The sequence below is a fragment of the Rosa chinensis genome, unplaced genomic scaffold (assembly GCF_002994745.2).
Source record: "Rosa chinensis cultivar Old Blush unplaced genomic scaffold, RchiOBHm-V2 RchiOBHmChr0c38, whole genome shotgun sequence".
Lineage (NCBI taxonomy): Eukaryota > Viridiplantae > Streptophyta > Magnoliopsida > Rosales > Rosaceae > Rosa > Rosa chinensis.
In genome coordinates this window covers 132,509-149,626 of record NW_020126847.1, presented here as the reverse complement: position 1 = coordinate 149,626, position 17,118 = coordinate 132,509, and the positions used below count along the sequence as shown (strand labels likewise).

Here is a 17,118-nt window from a genome sequence, read left to right as displayed (position 1 = left end):
ATTGTGATCTTAGAATGCTGATGCTTTTCTAATTCATCCTGACATTCTTTGATTCCTTGTAGTTGACCATAATTGACAGAATTTTGAAACGGATTGTTTGATGTGAGTTGAATTCAAAGTGCGCACACTTTAGTATCTAAATCATAAATACTTCAGTTTCTAAACAATGTCAAGTTCAGTGGGAGATTGTAAGAAAATTTAATGAACCCGACATTGTGTAGAACCTAAGTATATATTCATATATGATTTAGTTTTGAATTCAAATGTCAAGTATAAGTTAAGGACTTAAGAAAATCATTTTAGTCCAACTTAAGGACTTAAGAAAATCATTTTAGTCCAACTTATCACATCTGTTAGAATTTGAAATTCATAAATACAGTTATGACTCATGAGAGTTTATCTGGTTTTTTGAAAAAGCAGTTGGGATGCATTGTCAGTTTCTTGATGGAAGAAACTGACAATACAATGCTTTATATATCAGATATTTTGGTCCCTTCTGATGCACGTATCATTCTCATCAATTAGTCCCATCACTAAGAGGATGCTAAAGGTGAAATCAGGAGAAGACTAAGATGGAAAACTCAACTGTGTCAAGAAAGCTGTCATGGACAATGCAAATGCATCGAGTAAGTTTTCTGGGTTCATGTTCTTATGTTTAGTTTTCTGCAGAAATCAGTTTCCATTGAGGAGTATTAGATCTGTCTCAAAGGGATCCGTTAAGGATTTTCTTCCTCACTCGAATCCATCTCAAGGGGATATTACCTCTCTAAGATCTGTCTAGAGGAGATTTCACCTCACTTGAATCTTCTTCAAGGAGATTTCTTCTTACTTGGATTTAACTCAAGGAGATTTAATATACATGATTTGATCTAGTATAGGTTTCAGTTTATGTGTTTGTGATTGCTTAAGCATAATATTTCTAACACGCACTACCCGGCAACTTCGGCTAGCCTGACTCCCCCCATTGTTCAGAGTATGGAAACGAAATTCTTGTAGCCTGGACATAGAGCGAATAACCACATCGCTTGCTTCCCCCTTCTTTTGGGCTCAAATGTGATCATTCCTCTGCTTCCAAATCCCATACAGAAGAAATAGGAAGTCTCCAAAGCTTGTTTGGGACAACTCCGCTGCACATGCATCCAACCATTAAAGCAAATCACAGCCTGCATGTTGAGGTCCATAGCAAACCTGTCTCAAGACCGCATTGGACTGCAACACTCTCTAAGTGAAAGAACAATCCTTACAAAGATGTAGAGTGGATTCTAGATGTGTCTCACATAACACACACAACAACGATTCTAACTGTACCCTTCTTGACTCCAATTTAACAAGAGACAGCAAAATATCCAAACATACCTTCCACATATGAATCTTTGCCTTATTTGGAATAGATGATTTCCAAATCTTCTTCCAGAAAGAAGCTCCCACAGAAGAGATGATAGGATTAAAACTAGAGGAATTAGTAAATGAAAAGCGGTAAGCCGAGTTCACTGAAAACTTACCATCCTTGGTCAATCTCCAAATCAGCCTATCCTCCACCACCCTTTGACTTAAAGGAATATTAATAATTGACGTTGCTTCCTCCATCGAAAACAGCCAAAATATTTTAGCTTCATCCCAAGACCCCGTCTCCACAATTAAATCTTCCACCAAAGTTACCTCCCTTTGAGCCAAGACTGTAGCTGTAGGTTTCCCATTAGGTACTGCTGGGACCCAATTAGTAGAGAAAATCCCAATGTTCTTCCCATCCCCCACTTGCCAACAACAACAATCCTTGAGCAAGTCTCGAGTAGAAAATATGCTTCTCCAGGAGTAGGAAGGCAAAGCATGAGGAGTAGCCTCCCAAAATGAGACATCCGGAAAATACTTTGCCTTATACATACGAGCAACTAGAGAAGAAGGATTAAGAAGCACGCGCCATGCTTGTTTTGCTAACAAAGCGGAGTTAAAATCAGTAAGACTCCGAAAACCAAGGCCACCAGTCTCCTTTGGATTGCACAATACATTCCAAGTTTTCCAATGAATCTTCCGCTTGTCTAGAGTGCTTCCTGATAAAGTAATCTGGGGTTCACATCCAAAACCAATTGGCAATGGATGGAGTGACCCAAATCCTTATAAACCCATAGGCAAAGTCCCATTTTTCTCATGTGGGATGTATATATTCTCAACACGCCCCCTCACGTGTGGCGAATTTTCAAGCCATACACGTGGACAATTTTTGGGTGACGTGGAGCCCGTGTGGCCGTTAGGCATGCACACGTGGGTAACCCGCTCTGATACCATGATAAAGTAATCTGGGGTTCACATCCAAAACCAATTGGCAATGGATGGAGTGGCCCAAATCCTTATAAACCCATAGGCAAAGTCTCATTTTTCTCATGTGGGATGTATATATTCTCAACACTTCCCTACCAAAACCGGGCACACATTTGTTCCATATCATCACAAAATTTTTTTGTCAGCTTAAAAACACTCATAGCATAAATAGGTAACGCCGAAGCCACCACTCTGATAAGAATATCATTCCCTGCTCCACTAAGCATTTTTCCCCACCAACCCTCCAGTTTCTTTGCCCACTTTTCCTTTATGTATTGAAAAGTAGCAATCTTCTTATGACCTACATATGTAGGCAAACCCAGGTACTTTTAATGTGCTTCCACCACTTGTACCCTCAAATAACTCGAAATTTCCTCCTGCATCTCCACCGAAGTGTTCTTACTGAAATGACCTATTAATTTAATGTGACACTTAATTGGCCTCATAATTTAATCCAAATGACCTATTTTTTAAAAGATTATTTAATTCGTTTTCAGGAACCAATTCAACCAACGAAAAAACAGATCCCGATTAGTACACGCACAATTGATTGAACTTAAATGCACAAGTTGTAATACTAATATGACACTGTTAAATGAATATGACATTATTTTGGACCTAGCTAGTCTACGTATATACTAAATATCAACATTAAAAATCAATGTTCTCATGCACAAGTTGTAACCTTAAGGTGAACTATTAATTAAGACAGACTAGGTCTACATGATGATCCCCAAAATAGAGAGATCAATTTCACTCACAAGCTCAAGTTGGAACATTTACGTGACGAAGTATTTACACTAACATAAAACTTAGGGTTATTATCACAAATGGTAACCTGAACTATACCTCATTTTATTGATGGTACCTGAACTTCAATTTTGATCACAACCAGTACCCGAACTTTTCGATTTCATTTTAAATAGTACCTAGAGCCATCTCCGGTCACTATTTTGACTAAAAACGGCATGGGAGGCGATCATAGTGATGATTTTGATGATTTCAAGGGTTGTGATCATATATAGTGATGATTTTTGGTAATAGACTTGCCTTGAAATTATTTTTTTATTTTTTATTTTTTAGATTTGGGTTTTTTGGCTGGAATAGTGACCGAAGGTGGCCTTAGGTACCATTTAAAATGAAATCGAAAAGTTCGGGTACTGGTTGTGATCAAAATTGAAGTTCAGGTACCATTGATAAAATAGAGGAAAAGTTCAAGTACCATTTGTGATAATAACCTAAAACTTATAACAAGTCGCGATTAAATATCACACTACATGCCCCAAAATAAAAGTCAATTTAACTCTTGATGCACAAGTTGTATATTAATGTGAATTAGTAGGTTAATTACGAATTATCAAGCATGCATGTGCATGCATGCTACATATATATATATAATATATATATATATCTGTGTGTGTAATCTAATTGGGACACTGGCCAATATTAAAAGTACAGTACTTCACATCTTGGGACCCTTTCCTTTGATGAGTTAATTTAAATAGCTCCCACCTATTGGCTCTTTACCATGGGAAATTTCCTGTGCAATAGATTGTATAATATTCAAAATATGGACTAGATATACAAGAAGGTGGGCAGGTAAGAGAGAGAAGAAACAAAGATACAAAGAGTTGAAAACAAATGTTATTGTATCTTGTGTCATAGAAGTTTTAAAATTACTACTTAGATTAATCCCAAAAGAGTAAAGCTAGATATCTCAAAAGTGCAGTAAGTATTGATTTTGATTTCAGTGACAAGATTTAAGTTAAAGTTTTGAATAGTGGCGCAATCCCTAGAGCCTGCAAGTCAAGCTTTAAAGCTTCACACGGTGTATCAATGTTTTCTTCGAGTCTTATTTGGGTGATCAGTACTCTTTAGCCATTTGCAGGTTGGATTGAGCTCCTCTGCAATAACTATGTGAATTTCATAAATCATAATCCTCTAACTAATCCTATGGTTTTTTTTTCCCCTCCAATTTGGTAGATAACGGAGTTTGACATTGGTTTGAGAAGGAAAAACCCAAAACATGAAACAAGCTGATGTGGCAGCGATCTGACCATTAGAATATTTCAATTATGAAGTTCATAACTTCACAGATATAATCAATGCAGAGGAGCTCGATCCTTTCAGGCTACCTGATAATATCCTTTCAGATATAATCAATTAGGACATGCTCTAGCAAAAATCACTTAAACTAAAGATTTACCAACAGAAACAAAGAAAAAGAAATTATTACTGTCCATATATAGTCTTTGATATAGCTCTGTCCAGTGTTGAATAGACTTAAAGTTGTTCTAACATAACATTAAGGTATGCACTGAAGTTTCACTTACATATTCATGAGTGACATTTGCATATGTTCGAGTCCCTGTTGATTGGTTCATCTTCTTTTGAGACCGATTTCTTTTGTTGATGCTTGCTATTCTCTGTGTTCCAACATATGAACACCAGTAAGTAATATTAAATCTAGCCTACATGAAGAAGATGAAATAATTGCTTTGTACCTGATGCTTCTTCTTGTCCATGTTTGCAACAAAAATTTTCCATTGACGCTCATTTACACGATCATCATTAGGCTTTTGAAACCAACGTGGTGTGTTCATGAATGGTTTATACCATTTTTTGCGCAACTCAGACTTCCATTGCTTCTACCGTTCATTTAACTTGCTCTTCACCCTTTTCTTGATTTTACCTTCCAACTTGCAACCCAAGGATTAGACCAATCAATAGTTTCCTGCACAGATTGTTTACACGCATCAATATAATGGAAAGTCACATATAAGACAATGTTAACAAAGGATTGAAACATTCAACATATACCTTAACACGATTCCAAGCCCTTTCAAGATTGTCACTAGCATTGAAATGCCGGTAGTCAGGTGTACTAATTGGAAAAAGTGTAAAGTCTTTTGCCAAAATACCCAAGAATCTTGAGAATCTTGCCACCTTCAATCGTGGACCCTTAGGAAGTCCAAAACGATTCCACAAGAGCTTTCCCGACCCTCCATTGCCCAATTCTTCTGGTTTGGACCACGGTGCTTCTTTATTCCCCCAGCGCCTCTGATGAAACATTGATGTCATCTTGCTGATGAAACATGCCACCAACATCTTGTGTCTCGCTGTCGTCGTCTTGTTGAATATTAAAGTCACCACCAACATCTTGTGTCTCACTATCGTCATATCCATTTTCTTCGTAACCCTCTTCATCCTCATATAGGTGACTCATCTGTCAAAACCACAAAAATCAATAAAAACAATCATACCCATTCTCCAAACGAATAGTAATTAACAGAGATAAGCAAACCTCCTCCAACTGAGACCAGAGAGATGAGAGAGATGGAGAATTGATTGTTAAACCTGATAGGGAATTGACCTCCACTTCTACAGACGTGGTTGTTTTATATGCGTATCATAGCAGAACCACGTCTTATCCATTTGAAAGTTCGAAGGGATTTTAATACACAATTGGGGGCAACACAATCTTTGTCCCGCTCAATTTCTCTTTTCCATTGTTTCCCTTTTGATTTCAGGCATTTTGCTCCCGCTCTCACTCTATTTTGTCCCGCTCTCTGCACCCGTGAAGGTCCCCCAATTGAAAACGTGAAGCTGTGGTGGTTTTCTAATTTACTGCAAACTCTAAACAGCCTCTTTATATAATTCAATTTAGTTGATTTCTGAATAAAATAAAAGGAATATAGTTTCTACCTCATCAGGTTCTTTTTTTCCGCTCTACTTGAAAAAGCACAAAAGATTCTTCCATAGCCTTCTTCCCATTAAGGTTCGAACCAAGTTCCCCAATGTTGCAAGAGCGTTCTCAGAGATTTCTTGCATTGTCCAACATGGTGGATAGGTTGTGAAGTGCACCCAAACATCACTGTTTGGTTTCGACATTGCTCGAATCTGACTCTAGAATGCCAACTAGAAAAGGGACAATTTCAGATGAGGGCAGAGGATCAAATTTAATGATGAAGACCAATCTATAAACAAATAATTAAACAAATTGAGAATGTAATACCTTCATTCCCCAATACTCTTCCATTGCCTCAAAATCCATAACAATACAGATCATAATCAAATTGAATCCAAACCAGATCATAACAAATAATAGGACCTGATACCGATACAATATTACAAATCTGTAAATCCCCAACCTTTAACAAAACCCAGGTAGGGGTATGAGAAACACGATGAATATCATGCACCATATACCCAGTTGTAAAATGCAAACAAAAACAGAGCTTCGTACCTCAATCAATTCGTTGTAGTACTGCGTTCTTCCTCTTTAACTCACAAAAGCTCCAGACCTGCTCATCATGTCCAAGGAAGCTATACACTCTCTCTCTCCGACCGATCTCAAATAGAAGCAATTTTACCGTCTCTCTCCCTCCAGCACCCTTACTGTCTCTATGTGGAGCAAACACGTAGAGCTTCCATCAAAACCACATGGCAGCAGGTAGAGGCTAGGGGGTAATTACGTAAATAGCAGGCCTGAGCTTCTTTTATTTTTTTTTCTTTTATATGCTTTGGAATACAAGAACAGGGCCACCATAATCACGTAGATCAAATAATGCATATTAAATAGCCAATGAAATCATTGCACACGAACAATTCAAAAGCTTTAAAAGTCTAAAGCTGATCATGAACCATTTCTGCCTGCTTAATAAACAACAGAACCTTATATACATAACTCAATAACCAAAATGGTAAAGACCTGTACCTCTAATCAGTCAATTATTTAAAAAGAGGTTACCAATTACGAAGGTTGCTAGATAACACCCTTTAAACATGTACCAAAGTTGCAACAAAATAATTACCAAAGTAAAAAAAATATGTTAAAAAAAAAACATCTACTTCAATTTCATTCTATGACATCATTCACTAGAACACCGTCCATGTCTGTTCTTGCTATTCCGTCATCGTTAATCCCTACAATCAAATTTTGGGCATCATAAGGCTCCGGTTCTATGTCTGTGCCCATATCAAATAAATCTCTGGGTCGGGTTCGGATCACTGTGTGCCAATTCGGTTCAGTTGGGTCTTGAACATAGAAAAATTGCACTGATTGTGATGCAAGAATGAGAGTGTCCGGTTTAGGAAGTAGATGATCAAAATTTACCAAAATGAAGCCATACTCATCCATTTTGACGGCTCTATTGCGAACCCTATTATCTGCCCAATCACAATCGAATAATAAGACTTTCCGACCATGGTGATAATCTAGCTCAATGATGTCTGTTAGTACACCATAGTAGTCTTTTACACCATCTCTTGGTCTACGATCTCCCGCAGTTTTGAGTAAATTGAATGGCCTGTTAACAGTCAAATTGTTTATGTAATTAAATGCTAGAGTCGATACACATATATATCATGTTGTCAATATATCTATATAACTATAACATACGTCGACAACTAAATTTCTTTTTTCATATATAAATCAGAAATTAAAACGTATAAATGTTTCCAAAAAAAAAAGCTATTTGACGTCAAAAAATTTATTTGACATACCTTTCGATTGGGTACATCCATCGAAATTGCACAGGTCCTGCAATTACTGCCTCGTCTGCTAAGTGTATTAGAAGGTGTACCATGACGTCAAAAAAAGATGGTGGCATTATCATCTCTAATTTGCAAAGTGTTTCAGCAATCCGATTTGACAAAGCACGAAAATGGTCTTCGGTGCCAACTTTGTACATAATTGTCTGAAAAAAGCACTGAGTTCCAATAATACCTTGGTTATGTCTGGTTTTAGTGAACGACGGATGGCCACTGGAAGTAGATACTGCATAATTATGTGACAATCATGACTTTTAAGACCAACCAATTTTCTTTCATCAACTCGTACACATCTACGAATGTTTGATGAAAATCCATCAGACACCCTAACCGACTCAAGTACTTTGCACATTAGTGTCTTCTCGTCTTTGGATAAAGTGTATTTCGCCGGGGGTAGCCATGTTCAGTCACCACGTGCCTCAGGATGGAGCGAATGCTTAACACCCATTAAGACCATGTCAAGGCGTGCCTTTAAGCTATCTTTATTTTTCCATCAATTCCAAGCAAAGTCCCAATGACACTCTCTGTAACATTCTTCTCAACATGCATGACATCGATATTGTGACGCAATAATAAGTCCTTCCAATAAGGTAGTTGAAAAAAAATACTTTGCTTCCTCCACGGTCCTGTGTATTTTGTGTTATCATTATTTTGAACTCGTTTCCTTTTACTACTAGAGCTTGTTTCCTTTCCCTTTCCAAACTGGAACTCCAATGCACTTAACGCCCTCAAACAATCTAAACCTGTCATTGGTTTAGGGGGTTTACGATGCTCAGTTGATCCATTGAAGTTATTATACCATGTGCGAAAAATATGGTTATCTGGCAGCCACTTTCGATGTCCCATGTAGATTCTTTCTTACCGTGATGCAACCTAAAAGAATCAGTCTCTTCACCACAAGTTGGGCAAGCTTTAGATCCTTTTGTGCTATATCCAGACAACATGGCATATGCTGGGAAGTCATTTATAGTCCACAATAATGCAGCTCTCATCTGAAAAACCTCTTTTTTGAACGCATCATACGTAGGAACCCCTTCTATCCATAGAATTTTCAATTCATCTATCAAAGGTTGCAGGTACACATCTATGTCATTCCCTGGACTTTTAGGGCCTGGAATGAGCAACGATAACATCATGTATGACTTTTTCATGCATAACCAAGGAGGGAGATTGTAAACAGTAACGATAACAGGCCAAGTACTGTGGGACAAGCTCATCATACCGAAAGGATTGAATCCGTCACTGGCTAGACCCAAACGAACATTTCGACCATCAGAGCCAAAATTATTGTCAATTTTGTCTAATTCTTCCCAAGCAAGAGAATCGGCTGGATGACGTAGAACCCCATCTCGTGGTCTCTTTTCAGAATGCCAAACCATAAATTCAGAGGTGTGGCGAGACATGTACAACCTTTGAAGCCTTGGCCCTAATGGAAAGTAAGGCAAAACCTTGGCTGGTACCTTCTTTGTAGGGGAGGTGTTCTCTTTGTACCGACTTATACCACATACATGACAAATTGTGTTTGAAGCATATTCCTTCCAATATAACATGCAATCGTTTGGACACGCATCGATTTTCTGGTATGTCAGCCCGAGACTTTTGATGAACTTTTTTGTTAAATAGAAAGAAGCGGGAAGAGTTTCCCCTGGGGGCAAATAAGCCTTTAACAATTCAAGCAACTGTGTGAACGATACATCACTCCAACTGTTTAATGCTTTTATTTGATACAGCTTTATCAAAAAATCAAACATCTTTTTTCCTGCACCAGGGTATAATTCAGCGTCAGCTTTTTCTAAAAGCTGGTAAAATCTTTGTGCATCAGGGGTAGGGCCGTTAGGCAAGGATGGACCTTCAGTAGTCTCTGCTGGTTCTAGTAAATCATCTTCACCTTCGTACATACCAAATGCATCGTGCAACATATCTTGCACATCAGAATCTGGTTGATGTGATGACGGTCCCGACAAATTAAAATCTGGTTGATATGATGAAGGCCCTGCCATATTATGATCAGCTGTAGCTGGTAAATGCTCACCATGCTCAGTCCAGGGGATGTTAACATATTTTGGATCCATGCCATCCACCCAAAGATGCTGCTCAACAACAGCAGGCAGTCTATTGTAGCCATTATGACACCTTTTACATGGACACTTGATTGTACCTTCAAAAGAAGCATGCTCTAAGGCATAATTGAGGAATGCATGCAATCCAGCATTATATTCATCAGTGTGCTTATCTAAAAATATCCATTCCTTGTCCATATCGTTGATCAAAGATTTGTTATCAAGCTGCATAGAAAAACAAAAGGAATGAGTATTTAGTTTTTGGTGAAAATAAAAATTGATTTCTAAAGTCATAAATGATACTAAAAAAAATCGATGAACAAATGTCAATAATAATTGGAATAAAAATTGATACCTTTTGATGATCGCTGCTATCTCTTTTTCAACTGAAAATTTGTTTGATTAAATTTTGTTTCCTGAACCTCAATTCATAGCACCTCAACATCAATATGATTGAGTGGTTTGCATTGGATGTGCACAACGTGCACAGTTATTGAATATGGAAGTGCTCCCGTGCACAATTAGTATTGGATTTGGAACGTTATCAATGCATAATTAACATTGGATATGGAAAAGGGTGCACAATTTGCATTGGATATGGAAACTGAAATTGTAGCTATTGGTTACCATATTGGATACAAAAACAAGGAAACGTGGCTAATAAAAACTAAATATGATTATCCGTATGTTAGAGAAAAATTTGGAATCTTATTTGTAAGTCAATTCAATTGAAACTTTTTTTTTTTTTTTTGAAACTCATTCTCAATTTGCACCTAATATATTAGAAATAATTGATATGCGGCAAATTAAAATGGATAATTATGTCGGCGAATTAAACCTGGTTAATAATTATACTTGAAATACCACCAATTTGCTAAACGTATGACAATTTAATGGATACATACTGCATAATTTATTTTGCAATTATGCCCATTAACTTATAATACTAAAACTCTAATAACATATTAAATCTAAAAACATAAGAAAATAATGAAACATATATTTTTTGCAATACGATTGAATATGGAAGTGCACCAATGCACAATTAGAATTGGATTTGGAAAGTCAATGCGTAACTAACATTGGATACGGTAAAAGGTGTACAATTAGCATTGGATATGGAAATTGAAATTGTAGCTATTAATTACCATATTGGATACGAAAACAAGGAACGTGGCTAATAAAAATTAAATACGATTATCTGTATGTAAGAGAAGAATTTGGATCTTATTTGTATTTTGACTTTTAACCACTTCAATTAAAACTTCTTTTTTTTTTTTTGAAAACTTATTCTCAATCTACACCTAATATATTAGAAATAATAGATATACTGCAAACTAAAACTCATAATTATGATGACAAAGTAATCTGGTTAATAATTATATTTAAACAACCATCAATTTTTATTAAACGTTGACAATTTAATGGATACAGATATGCATAGTTTATTTTGCAATTATGCCCATTAACTAATTATACAAAAACTCTAATAACATTTTAAATATAAAAACACAAGAAAATAATGACACAGATACTTTTGCAATACGGATTGCAAGGAAAGATGATTAATTTGTAAATTTGAAAAATTAAATACAATAAATAATTAGATATTATTACTTCACACTCTTAACCGTATCTATATCAGATACTTATCCGAATATTTAATATAATATATTAATTTAGTATTTTATTTAGCAATGAATAGGGATTTTTGTCTTAATAAATGTATTAACTTACTTTTATTGATTATATTTTTTATTTTGTCACTGTTATCGGTGCCCATAAAACAAAGAATACTAAAAATATAAAAGGGTGTCATTTGCTTTACTCAAATGATACACTTAGAAAAGTGTATCCAAAATGGGTGGCCGCTAGAGATTTTGCTAGTAGTGAGTCGTTTCCCTGTGTACCATTCTTTTCATGCCAATGACATACCTATCAATTTCTATAGTTTATGCTATGTACTTGTATCAACTAAAAATTGCATGACAATATTGACCCATTCCATAGTTTGCAACCTTAGACCTTCGAGAATCATTTAAATAAGACCACTTTCCTAAATTCATTAGACTTAGTAATTGGGAACTAAATTTCTAGCACGGCCACTTTTATATATATGGACAAACTGTAATATCTAAAAATCGAAGCCAAAGAAAAATTATGAGTAGCCGCCTTTTTCGCCAAGTCAAGCAAGGAAACCCCAGGCTTCTTCTGAGAGAGAGAGAGAGAGAGAGAGAGAGAGAGAGAGAGATTCCCACTACTATAAAAGCTGGGAGAGGAGCTACAAGTCTTCACACAAACTTGAAGTCTGCTTCTTCTTGCAGCAGGAGAGTATTTCTCTTCTAACCCCTCAACGAGAGAGAGAGAATAAAAAATTCCCACTACCATAAAAGCAGGGAGAGGAGCTACAAGTCTTCACACAAACTTGAAGTTCTGCTTCTTCTTGCAGCAGGAGAAATACTGTCTTCTAACCCCTCAACTCTAATCCTAACGAACCAGCCACCGACCATTCAAAGGTTCTTTCTTAGTTAAAGGTTAGCTCTCCAGCTCTCCCAAGTTCTGTTTCGATATTTTTTCCAAATTTTATCTGAAGGATTACTCTTTCTAGTTTTGCTTCTGTTTTCTTCTAACTAATTTCAATTTGTATATATGTAAATTAATCCGAGCAACACTGGAGTTACTTGAATGATGAATAGGATCTTGTCACATCTTGCAACTTCTATTTTTAAGATCCTTCCATTGATTTTTTTTTTAATTGAAACTTCATTAATATTGTCTTGTTAAATGCTGAACTCAACTAGCTTACTTCATAAAATCCTAATTCTCAGCAATTTATTTGAACTATATCACTATATGCATCTAATCTTTTTTTCTTTGACCAAATTTATACATCTACAATAAAATCTCGATAAATGATGTTCAATAAATGTATAACTTAATTAAATAATAAATTTCTCTGATCCTAACTCCGGCCGGTGTATAAAAATAATAACCTCGCGAAATGCATAAGATAATTAATTTTTTATACACTCTTAAGCCCCAACAAATATATATATAGATTAGTAGTTGATAAAATACATAAAAAAGTAGAAGATATAAATATTAGTAATTGAGAAATACATAAAAAATAGTATTTAAAAATCGATAATACATTCGATAAAAAAAATCGATAATACATATTAAGGAACTTTTAACCATTTCTATTTTCTCAATATAGCTATTCTCAAATATGCTTTTACAATCCTTTGCTTTTTCCTTTTCCACTGAATTGAACTTCATCCTTAATTTGTGGCAATGCATATACCAGATTTTGTATTTTGTATTATTTTTTTCATTTTGTAGCAAGTAGTTACTCAAGGTTACTAATGCTTGAAATGCCTATTTATGAGGAATATATATATATACAGATCCAATCAAGAGCGGAGCTCCGCTTTGGAATTAATGTGTGAAGTTCGAGTTTTGGGTCACTTTTTGGTCGCATATCCACATCTCGACCGTTCAGTTTTTAGGTACTAGTGTATAAATCATCTCTGCAAATTTTCAACCAAATTGATGATCGTTAAGGTATCTAACTCGCTTAAACCAATGGACAGACTGAATCTGTCAACCTGAACCGTACTAGCTTTAAGGCAGTTATCAATGCCTTAACGATCATCATTTTGGCTGAAAATTTGCAGAGACGATCTATACACTAGTACCTAAAAATTGAACGGTCGAGATGTGGATATGCGACCGAAAAGTGACCCAAAACTCGAACTTCACACGTTAATTTTCAAAGCGGAGCTCCGCTCTGGATAGGATCTGTATATATATATTATATATATATATATATATATATTTTAAATGAATCTATAAATGATTACTATTAAATTATTAACTGAAGCCAAAATGACTATTATTTACCTTTCCGCTATCATCTATAGATATACAAAAAATTGTGGTAGTACACAGTGGTACATAGGGATAGACCACTCATCTTGAGAAATAGTTGGTAGAGCACAACTGTCATCTAGATCTTGATCATACTCGGTAGTCGTATTCATACCCGGCCCTCTAAAGATCTCTAATTCATTAGAAGGCGATTCCATTAAAAGCAATTTCAATGGTTGTAAATTAATCAAATTAGACTAAGTTATGTATTTTTTTGTCTAAATAAGTTATGTAATTCAATTAGGAAAATATAAATCTCTTTCTAACTTAATATATGTTCACTTATCGATTAGTAAATAAATTATTCATTTATCAATAGTATAATAATCTCTCTAAAATAATAATTTTTGGTAGTCCCAACAATATTTATTTATAAGGGTTTTACTATATTATTATTATTTTTTTTAATTTTTTTTGCCATATTATATGCTTTTAATCCAGCCGGCGTCATAGATTCTTGATTTTATTTTTCTGGTCTTAGAAGTACATATATGATGGTGACAAATTGGAATAATAAGACTTTCCATTAGAGTTTATAAGAGTTTGAGCCTCTCCGGTCCCCAATTATTGTCTAGGCTTCATCATTTGGCCCGCGGATCAAATGGGTCAATGGAAGCCCATAAGGCCAGATGGGTAAAGCCTGGTCTGGCCCTCATAAAGCCCGCAAAAGGCTCAGCCCAGTGGGTAGAGGGCCAGGCTTAGTTTAGGAGTTTGAAGCCTGGCTCAGCTCACTAAAGGCATGTAAAGCACACTAGACCCGGCCTGTAAGTCTGCAATTAAATGCTATACTTTGTGTAGTTTACTATATATATAAATTATATAGTAGACAATAAATGCATGCATTACACACACACACATGCATGCGCATGCTCTTTCCCAAAATTAAATACTGTAAGTTATACTTCAAGAACCCTAATTAACTTATTTAGGTAAAAGTTAAATGTAAATTAAATTATTGGAACTAGGGTTAGGCCAGTCAGGATAAACGAGGGTTATTTAGACCGTCCCAAAAAGCGCGTAAGGCTCAATTTATATAGACGGGGTTGGATTTTAAAATTTACAATGAAACCCCTTGGGCCCAACCGTTATTATGTAAAAATGTTGTAAGGCTCGTCCCGTTGACAACCCCTATTATTGCCTTTTTTTTTTCAAGTTCTTTACTTTGCTTAATACTTCGAAATTTGATAAATTGGACTAAAATAAAAATATTGCCTTTTGTTGTGGGCCAGAATTTGGGATTTGTAGTTGACTTTATTGATAGCAAAAATGGGAGAGTCATATAAGAAGCGTAATGAACAGTTGAAATCATTCAAGGATGACCCAGTTGTGGAATCCCTTGCCAACAACGTAAGAATACGTGCTGAGGCTGTCAACAACATACGTAAGAAGGAGGGTTTTTCTATCGCTTTCCTGAAAGAAGTGACGGCATTTGTTTCCTACATGAATGGCCAAGCTGCCTCTGTAATCTTGGCATGCAAACAGGATATATCGACTAGCAACAAGAGCTTTAAGCTGGTTGTCAATGAGTACTTGAACAATAGTGAGCAGCTGCTGGACTTCTGTTCTGCATTGGATAAGTTCGTGAAATCAGCTCGGGATAGTCATTTATATACACAATATGTGGTTCAACAGTGCTTTGACAACAAGATGGAAACTGAGTACTGCCTGAAGATTTTGGAGAAACTGAAGATTCTCAAGTCCTCTGATGATATCCATACTGATTCTGCTGAGAGCTTGCACCAAAAGATCAAAGGTTTGATTGCGCAGTTTGAAAAACTATGCAAGAATTTGGTGCACGAAATTTTAAGATTAATGAAGAGAAGAATCGTGTTGGTACTCAGAAGAAACACACAAGTCTTGCATATAAGAGTGTTTCTACGATTGGTTTGGTATTTGCAGGACTTGTAGGTGCGGATTCTTACCCGATTTAGCAGACATTGTTTCTGGTATTGCAGAAATTGCTACTGATGTTGCAGATGCTGCTTCTAATACAGCTGATGCTGCTTCGTGTGCGGTTGATGCTGCTACTCATCCACATATTGAGTCAGTACAAGCAGCATCCTTAGAATTTATTAATAATCATGAGACTGCTTCAAAGTATGCTGTCAGCGCCGGGTTTACAGCAGTTGCTGCAGTACCTTTAAACTTAGGGCATTCATTAGTGATGTCTCACTATGATAATAAACAAAAGGTTTTGGACAACAAGAAGAAGGACATGGACGCAATACGTAGAGAAAGTGAGTCATCCATTGCGGAGTTGGGCGACATTAAGTTTCACATAAATCAGGTGGTAACGAGATTGATTCACTACTGGCAAAAACCAACACTGCAGTTAAAATGAGTGACATAGATTTCTTAATGAAGGATATGAAGCAAAAGCTGGAGATGTTCATGAAGAAATTGACGATTTGGATGCAGAAGCAGTGAAATGCAGCGCTGAAACATTGAAGGCAAGGGATGACGTGCGCAACAGAATCAGACTCTAGACTACAGCTAGACCAGAGATCAGACAATAAATTATATATATATATAATATATATATATATATATTCTTATGATCTTGTAGTAACGGTACTTCTGTATCTTTTTTTTTTTTGCAAGTTCGTTTCTATAGTTTGCAGCTGGTTCAACTTCTTAAAACTAGACTAAATAGGTTTGCAAAAGTTTGCATGGTTGTTACAAAGCCTGTGTTATGTAGTAGACAAAAGAATTGTGTGCAATAAGTTGTCATCTTTACTTCCTCTCCTTTTTTGGTCTGACATCTTTACTTCCTCGATTTCTACTATATGTTATAATTTATAAATAGATTTTTTAAAAAAAATTGTCACCGCATCTCCTCATTCTCCTGTATAGTAGCTAAATAGCCTAAATTCATATTTAAAAAAAAAATAATAATAAAAAAAATAAACTAGTACACAATAAAAATAAGATGACAACTTAAGACCATCTTCATCTTCATCTTCATCGAGACGTTTATTGTTAATGCGATCATGGGGGTTTCGGTCTAATCTCCAAAGCATATATATGCCTCATGTAAGCAGTAAGCATGCCCATTAAAAGCTTAGACCACCACGAGCAATTGAACCAGAAGAAGACCTAGAACCAGAAACGAGACGAAGAACGACGCAGCTGGATCGCCATGGCTTTGATACCATAAAAGCTTAGAGCAAGCTTGAAGAAACTGAGAGAAAAAGAGAGAGAAATAGAAGCCCTCTTATATATGAAACGTAATTGACTAGCTTAATTACAATGAGAATAG

The 17,118-nt window shown here is 35.9% G+C and overlaps 1 protein-coding gene and 1 long non-coding RNA gene across 2 annotated transcripts; one reads left to right on the top strand and one right to left on the bottom strand.

Annotated features, from left to right (window-relative positions):
- Nucleotides 1-6,118: 6,118 nt before the first annotated feature.
- On the bottom strand, nt 6,119-6,664 carry LOC121050906. The gene is made up of 3 exons (XR_005804309.1): nt 6,563-6,664; nt 6,332-6,427; nt 6,119-6,234 (listed from the first exon to the last, which is right to left on the bottom strand). It is a non-coding gene; the product is annotated as an uncharacterized LOC121050906 (long non-coding RNA).
- Nucleotides 6,665-12,449: 5,785 nt separating this feature from the next.
- Nucleotides 12,450-16,345, top strand: LOC112181391 (UPF0496 protein At4g34320). Its single transcript, XM_024319756.1, has 4 exons — nt 12,450-12,463; nt 15,089-15,688; nt 15,759-16,096; nt 16,224-16,345. Exons 2-4 carry the CDS (start codon nt 15,126-15,128, stop codon nt 16,343-16,345), a joined length of 1,023 nt encoding a protein of 340 aa, XP_024175524.1. The 5' UTR covers nt 12,450-12,463; nt 15,089-15,125.
- The last annotated feature ends 773 nt before the right edge of the window (nt 16,346-17,118 follow it).

What these genes read in the sequence shown, in the direction of transcription:
- LOC112181391 (XM_024319756.1), top strand. Translation starts at nt 15,126, where the DNA reads ATGGGAGAGTCATATAAGAAGCGTAATGAACAGTTGAAATCATTCAAG. An exon ending in TTAATGAAGAGAAGAATCGT is followed by an intron (nt 15,689 to 15,758) that starts GTTGGTACTCAG and finishes TGGTATTTGCAG; the next exon opens with GACTTGTAGGTGCGGATTCT. An exon ending in GGACGCAATACGTAGAGAAA is followed by an intron (nt 16,097 to 16,223) that starts GTGAGTCATCCA and finishes TTCTTAATGAAG; the next exon opens with GATATGAAGCAAAAGCTGGA.